The sequence below is a fragment of the Amphimedon queenslandica genome, unplaced genomic scaffold (assembly GCF_000090795.2).
Source record: "Amphimedon queenslandica unplaced genomic scaffold, v1.1 AMPQUscaffold_13509, whole genome shotgun sequence".
NCBI lineage: Eukaryota > Metazoa > Porifera > Demospongiae > Haplosclerida > Niphatidae > Amphimedon > Amphimedon queenslandica.
This window is the reverse complement of record NW_003546255.1, coordinates 111,968-120,233: the sequence shown is the minus strand read 5'-3', so window position 1 is coordinate 120,233 and position 8,266 is coordinate 111,968. Positions and strand designations below refer to the sequence as shown.

Genomic DNA, 8,266 nt, shown 5'->3' with positions numbered 1-8,266 from the left:
TTCAATATTGATCAGCTCATTGGATCATCAAGTGATGAACTAACTGCTATCATACACTGGCATAATCTTGGACCTTTAGTGGCTCCTTTTATTTTTATCAATACCAGTTCCTCACTTTTAGCGCAAATATTTTGGTTAGGAAAAATTATTGTTTGTATTGCTGCAGTATTAATCAGTCATGGTCTCTTCAATCATTATCTTGAAACTATTCCAGTGAATACAGTTAATCCAGTCAAACTGATAGTTAGAGTATTGTGTTATGCCAGGAAGCACAAGTATCCTGAGAATCGTAGTGCTCTGACCTACTGGGAGGAAGAGGCTCCTTCAAGACTAGACTTGGGTAAGGATAAATATGGTGGACCATTCACAGAGGAAGAGGTAGAAGATGTAAAGACTGCTCTTAGATTATTGCCACTTGTGTTCATATTTGGTTTATTAGGAGCTATTTATGGCCTATATACTTCAAATATGAGTGCAAAGGTATATGGTTGTAGCGAAGGAGGAGGAGAGGCATTGCCCATAGCATATATATTTCTTCTAATATTTATGCTATTGATTTCAAGGCAATCATATTTTCGCAAGTACATTCCTAGCATGCTAAAAAGAATAGGAATGGGTCTGACACTAATAGTTCTTGTAAACATTCTTTACACTGGTCTAGCAATAATTGGTAACTATCAATTTGGAGAGATGCTTCACTGTCTCACTGTTTATGATATATTACCCAAACCACAAAAATGGGTATATTTTGATGAAGTCATTATGGCCATTTTTTGGTACATCAACAATGTTGTTGCAGTTGAGTTTATGTTAGCTCAATGCCCTAAATCAATGAGAGGAACTATGATTGGATTGTGGTTTTGCCTAAGGATCTTGAGGAGTGATTTGAACTTCATTATATTTCTGCCATTTCTTCAGTACATAGGCCCAAGTTTTCCACTTGGAAGAGGTTTTTATTTCTTCCTTACACTGTCTGTATTGTCATTCTTAGTTCTGCTTCTTTTCATATTTCTTGCTAAAAGATACAAGTTACGTGTGAGAGAGGTTGAGATTCCTATTAGTCGAATTGCTGAGGATCATATTATTCGATACATTGAACAAGATGAAGAGCACAGGATTAATTATTCTTCCTCTTCTTCTGATAATGAAGAAGTTTAGTCTCTCCCCTCCCACCATGCTGCCTGCAACTTTGATGTAGTGTCAAGCTTAGTTTGTCTAGAATAGAGTTTTTATGTTACATGCTTTACCACAAAAGTTTCTGACCAATAGTTGCCAGTGGTGACACAAATGAAAACCTTATTTTTAGTTTGCTTAAAATTTTCTATCTTAATTTTATCATTTTTAATAAGTAGCATTAATGTCATGCACATTATGTTTCAAATGATTTGTATATAAAACTTTTTATATTTTCTTATTGAGGAAGGTAGGCAAATAAATTTACTTTCTTCAGTTGAGCACAGATCACTATAAAGCAGCAGTTTTGGCACATGTCTGATTGACTAATTTTATTAAAATCCACATGATATTGCTACATCAGAGACTTCAAAGATGCTCTTTTGGCAGAATGGCCTTTGAATTTCCCTATAGTAACAAGCAATATTTTAAAAGTTAACATTGAAAGTTATTGATGTCACTTTTTGTGAATAAGTTTGTGTAAATTTTATCGTTACTTTGAATAAACTGTATAATTGTCAGGCTTGTTCATATAATACTTCTACAAACGGACAGTTTTCACTTTTGCTATTATCATGTCTGAGAGTGTTCCTTTGTTAAGATCTTCATCAGTTAAAAGAAGATGTTTGTCTTGTCTTTCTTTTTTTTGTCTCCTGTTACTGCACTCAAAAAGAGCTGTTTTGGTTTTGTTCTGGGATCTATTGATTGCAATAGCTCATTTTTATATCATAAGTATTTCATTCATTGATCATGCTAATGGTAGAAAGGTAGAAACTGGGCTCTCCTTTGCTTTTGTTGTTGCTGGATTTTTGGGAGATTTTTTAATAAGCCGCCACAGATTGATTCTTGCTGGATTATATTCTTCATTTGTTTTACTCATCTTTTTGCTTCTAATGGTCTCACTACAACTGATGTCAACTGGCTATCCCTTGCTGATTTTTAAAACCCTTTGCTTTACTCTATTTATTACAATTGGAGCTGCACGTGTCAATCTGTTACCATTCAATATTGATCAGCTCATTGGATCATCAAGTGATGAATTAACTGCTATCATACACTGGCATAATCTTGGACCTTTAGTAGCTCCTTTTATTATTATTAATGCCAGTTCCCTTCTTTTGGTGCAAATAGCTTGGTTGAGCAAAATTATTGTTTGTGTTACTGCAGTATTAGTCAGTCATGGTCTCTTCAATCGTTATCTTGAAACTACTCCAGTGAATACAGTTAATCCAGTCAAACTGATAGTCAGAGTATTGTGCTATGCCAGGAAGCACAAGTATCCTGAGAATCGTAGTGCTCTGACCTACTGGGAGGAAGAGGCTCCTTCAAGACTAGACCTGGGTAAGGATAAATATGGTGGACCATTCACAGAGGAAGAGGTAGAAGATGTGAAGACTGCTCTTAGATTATTCCCACTTGTGTTCATATTTGGTTTATTAGGAGCTATTTATGGCCTATATGCTGTAAGTATGAGTGCAAAGGTATATGGTTGTTTCGAAGGAAGAGAGGCATGGACCATAGCATATATATTTCTTCTAATATTTATGCTATTGATTTTAAGGCAATCATATTTTCGGAAGTACATTCCTAGTATGCTAAAAAGAATAGGAATGGGTCTGATACTAATAGTTCTTGTAAACAGTCTTTACACTGGTCTAGCAATAATTGGAAACTATCAATTTGGAGAGATGTTTCACTGTCTTACTGTTTTTGATAAATTCAAATCATTACCCAAACCACAAAAATGGATGTATTTCGATGAAGTTATTCAAGCTATCGTTTGGTACATCAACAATGTTGTTGCAGTTGAGTTTATATTAGCTCAATGCCCTAAATCAATGAGAGGAACTATGATTGGACTGTGGTTTTGCCTTAGGGTCTTAAGGAGTGATTTGAACTATATTATATTTCTGCCATTTCTTCAATACATGAGCTCAGACTTTTCACTTGGAAGAGGTTTTTATTTCTTGCTGACACTGTCTGTGTTGTCGTTCTTACTTCTGCTTCTTTTCATATTTCTTGCTAAAAGATACAAGTTACGTGTGAGAGAGGTTGAGATTCCTATTAGTCGAATTGCTGAGGATCATATTATTCGATACATTGAGCAAGATGAAGAGCACAGAATAAACTATTCTTTCTCTTCTTCTGATAATGAAGAAGTTTAAAACTTCTCCCTATGCACTAGGTAGTAGGCAGCATGTTGCTTCTGATCAACATGTTGTTTGGAGTAGAGCATAGAACTTTTCATAGATCTAGATACATGCATTTGTGTATAAAGTTTAAACAATTATTTTTTGTGTGTTTTGCAGTTTAGTTTAGACAAGAGAGATTATTATTAAAAATATTTAATTAGCCACAGCCGCCACACCTCTATGATGATCTTGTCATTTTTGCATTGATCATGTGTCCAACTACCGGCTCTCACAGAAAGTAACCCTTTTTCTCTCTCTTATTCTTTCTAAAAGACAAAGATGAGTATGACCTCTTTACTTTCGGCGTGTTTTACAGCGTGTCTTGTCTGTATTTTACTGTTCTGCTGTAGTGTTACTTGTACAAGTGAGTTCATTGTGTCAATTAGCACCTAATTCACTTTTATTGTATATATATATAGAGCTTTAGTACTTTTTCACGTGTTGTACAAAAAGTGCTCATTTGTACTATACTGAGATAAAAATTAAAATAATATTATTATAATAGTATCTCTCTTCATCTCTTACAGTCACCCTGACTCAGAATGTCACTAATAGTGAAGATGACGTCACTGTTTTTCCAAGCATAGTGGTCCAGTTAACATGTGCATCAAACACTAGCGTCATCTTATGGCAGATAGAAGATGGTAACAATGAAATAGCTACTCTAAATCCTACGACACTTGGGGATTTCTCTATAATATTGCTAGAGAGTATATACAATGATTCTTTGACTGTATCCATAGCTACTACCGTAGCATCAGTGAATACCTCATTGGCGTGTTTCGATAATGATGGATCCTCAGATAGTATTAGTATTTTTATCAAGCCAGTTGTACCACAGAGTAAGTAGTGGGAGTTATTTAAATGCTATTAATTTCTCATTAGTGCATACTTAGTTAATAAGAGTTTAATTTTGCATGACAAATTACTTGTTTCAATCCATTATAGTTAGTCTAATACAGAGTGTCACCAACGACTCAACCAATGTCACTATTTGTCCTAATACTCTGGTAACCTTTACTTGTCAGTCAACCACTGGTATAGTCGTATGGAGAACGGACAATGGACAAAGTTCGTCACTTGCTAGACTAGGAGAAACTACAACTCTAGGGATATTTGAGCTTTCAGTGACTAATGTAATAGCATTGGATCTATTAGTGGAATCTATTGCTAGTACTGAATCTGCTGTTAACGATTTTACTATAAGTTGTCACACTGCAGTCACAAATGGTTTATCGTCTAGTTTATTCATGTCTATAAGAGGTGAGTTTATGATTGATTAATAGCTATTTGATTGAGTCCTAGTGTTGTAATAATTGTTATGGCTTTTGTTGATCTTGCAGTATTGATAATGTGTAAGCAATTCTTTGCATCAGCATTAAACAAACTTCCTGTACTATCCATTAAATGATGCTTTTACTTGTTTTCACTTGAGATTTGCATAACTTTTAACTAATCTTATTTTATAAAAAATCGTTATCACTTCCACTATATATGTTTCTTATTTGTCACGTTCCTATAGTTGTGCCTGACCCCATAATGTCAGTGTATGTAATTGATGTCTGTTATGACAGCATCTCTTTCAATTGGACTGATACTATCAATGACCTTGGGACTCCACAACTGGACTATTATCTAGTGACCCTCTCTCCTTCTCCCCTTTCTTTCTCTCCACAGGAGATTAGTGATGGTGTCAGTAGTATTGTCACTGGTTTGAGTAGTGATACTACATACACTGTCAGCATATCTCCTGTAAATTGTGCTGGAAGTGGTAGCCCCATTCAATTCCAAAGGACTATTGTCACTAGTGGTATGCTTGAACATGTATAATGCTTTGTTGACTTTCTTTGTTGATTTATAGAGCCTCCTGTCCCAATGCTTGTTGACCTTGTTCGTATTAGCTTTACAAATACAACTAGCACCATATTTGTACAATGGCAGGTAAACATTGTTCATTGACATATGTACATTGTAATATTACCCCCCTCTCTCTCTCCCTCTCCCTCTCCCTCTCTCTCTCTCTCCCTCTCTCTCTCTCTCTCTCTCTCTCTCTCTCTCTCTCTCTCTCTCTCTCCCCCTCTCTCTCTCTTTTTTTCTCTTTCTTTCTCTACCATTAGCTCGATAGTCCTATTGATTGTCTAGAACCGCCTGTAACTACATTTGTGATCATCATTTCTGGTGTATTACAGTTTGAGAAGATGGTCTCTGGTTCACAGACTAATAGTACCTTCACTGTACCTTCTTGTGGGGCGTCAGCAGTTACTGTGAGTGCAGTGAACAGTGCTGGATCTAGTGATCGCTCTAGTCCATTGATATTCAGTGAGTCTACATAATGTAATGTGTATAGAATAAACTTAGTAGTAAATGATAGTCTTCTGTGTGTGTGGTTGTGTATTGTAATAGAGGCAATGTTGATTAGCCTTTATTAGCAGTTGTGTATGTATGTTTAGTACATATGTCACTTATACAAACCTCTTTATGTCTTACTACATGTATGCAGATTGTAGAAATAATGTTCTCTCTCTCTCTCTCTGTGTTTTATTCCTTCTTTTCCCAGCTGGTAGCAATCTTGCATTATTTGTATCAGCAACTTCAGTAACTGACAATTCAGTGACACTATCAGTGACAGTCACCCAATGCATTAGATCAGCCATTGCTAACATTACTATCACTTATCACGCTCGGTCCACTAATGACATCATGACCAGAACAGCTACTCATCCAGAAAACAGTGACTCAGCACTCATCTCTTTAACTGGTCTCCAGTCCAGTACATCATACAGTGCTTCAGTTGTTGTGTATTACAATGGAAGTGATGGGATTAATTTGTTAGGACCACACAATGTTACTTTTACCACCACACAATCTCAATGTAAGTTTATTTTATGTACAATGTTCCTAGCTAGAGATATTGTAGACATTTCCTGCTATATCCGGGTTTCCCACAGCATTTCCGTGTACTATAGTACATGGTATTTTGCCGAAATTTAAAAGGAAAGAATTCTTCATTTTAATATTTTTTCCAGATGCATATACATGTACTTATGCTGTGTAGAAAGTTTGAACTGATTCTGATCAAATTTAGATTTTTTACGATTTTTTGAAGTTGCTTCAAAATCAGGCCAAAGTCCCTGTACTATAGTACAGGGTCATGGGCCAAATTTTACCAAAATTGAAAAGGAGAGAATTATAACTTTATCTGATGTATATACATGTACTTATGTTGTGTAGAAAGTTTGAGCTGATTCCGATCAAATTTGGATTTTTTATGAATTTTTAATTTGCTCAAACTGTCTTGTACTGTCTTGCTTATTATTATTATTATTATTATTATCATCATAAAATTTGTAGCTACCAGTGAGGCACTGATTATTGGTCTGTCTGTTGGTTTCTCAGTCAGTTTGATTATAGCAGCTGTCGTTATTCTTATTATATGTAAGTATATTAACCTCAGTACTACTTACTAATGTACACTCCATTTATCTTTTGCAGTTGTTGTCTGTTTTAGATTCAAAAAGAACACTAAAAAATTCCGACAAAATTTAGAAGCCATCAAGGCCGACATACATGATGTAAAGCAGAACGTGGGAGAACTTTCCATCACCAACCAATCGATAGGGCCAGCAATACAATATATGGCGGATAATAGATCATATATTGCATCTCAAGTTCCAATGAGAGCTGTCAATATATTAGAGGAGAAGTATAGTGATGGCACAGATGATACTATGTTATAAATGCTAATTTAAACAGAAATTCACTTTTTGTATTTCGTTTTTAAATGCACAGACTTAACAGCAATATTTTTCTTTATTTATTGATAATAATTGATGTTTGTTTGGTATTTTAATTATTAGCAATTCACAAATAAATAATATATACCTGGATTTACAGTTGGGAAATAATTTCATTTTCTGTATCGTGATGATGACATGATTCCAACATATCTATGCAATTGTAGCAATGGTAACCTAGTGATAAATAAATAACAATATTATTAATTTTATTTTTATAAATTATAACCACCATTTTGTTTTTTTGTGGCCGCCATTTTGTTTTATATCCGCAATTTTATTTTGTGGCTCCATTCTATTTTGTTGCCGCCATTTGTTGTTTTTATTATTTATTTTTAAAAATATTTTTCATTATTTTGTGGCTGCCATTTTGTTTTTTTGTACCACCACTTTGTCTGTGGCCACCACTTTGTTTTTTATTCATTTATTTTAAATTTTTTATCATTTTGTGGCCGCCATTTTTTGACCGCCATTTTTGTTTTGTGGCTGCCATTTTGTTTTGTGCCGCCATTTTGTTTTTTTGACTGCCATTTTATTTTTTGACTGCCATTTTGTTTTTTATTTTGCTTTTTATTTTTTTGTTTTTTATTATTAATTTTTTTCATTTTTATTTTTTTTTATTTTTTAAAGATTTAAAAATTTTTAAATTTAATTTACTGTGTGGGCAGGGTGACAAATGTAACTTAGCAACCGTATCATAGCAACTGTAGCCTGGCAACTGTAACCTAGCAACAGTAACTAAGCAACTATAACCTAGCAACAGTAACTTAGCAACTGTAACCTAGCAACAGTAACTTAGCAACTGTAACTTAGCAACTGTAACCTAGCAACAGTAACTTAGCAACTGTAACTAAGCAACTGTAACCTAGCAACAGTAGCTTAGCAACTGTAACTAAGCAACTGTAACCTAGCAACAGCATTTTAGCAACTGTAACTTAGCAACTAGCAATGTAAAATTGCGCGGGCGCGCTACTAAACTGATCAAGAATAGATACTTGTAAAATGGGATCCGACACAGGAGTTTTCTCGAGTTCTAACTTCTAAGCAGCAAGTACTATGCCTAAAGACTCCTCCAGAAGATTAAAACAAGGAAATAAAATTTATATC

The 8,266-nt window shown here is 34.6% G+C and overlaps 1 protein-coding gene across 1 annotated transcript; it reads left to right on the top strand.

Annotated features, from left to right (window-relative positions):
- Nucleotides 1-3,518: 3,518 nt before the first annotated feature.
- On the top strand, nt 3,519-7,215 carry LOC100636775 (uncharacterized). Its single transcript, XM_020007196.1, has 9 exons — nt 3,519-3,729; nt 3,893-4,207; nt 4,314-4,628; nt 4,888-5,175; nt 5,227-5,306; nt 5,483-5,684; nt 5,923-6,237; nt 6,717-6,800; nt 6,858-7,215. Exons 1-9 carry the CDS (start codon nt 3,645-3,647, stop codon nt 7,100-7,102), a joined length of 1,929 nt encoding a protein of 642 aa, XP_019862755.1. The 5' UTR covers nt 3,519-3,644; the 3' UTR covers nt 7,103-7,215.
- Nucleotides 7,216-8,266: the final 1,051 nt, after the last annotated feature.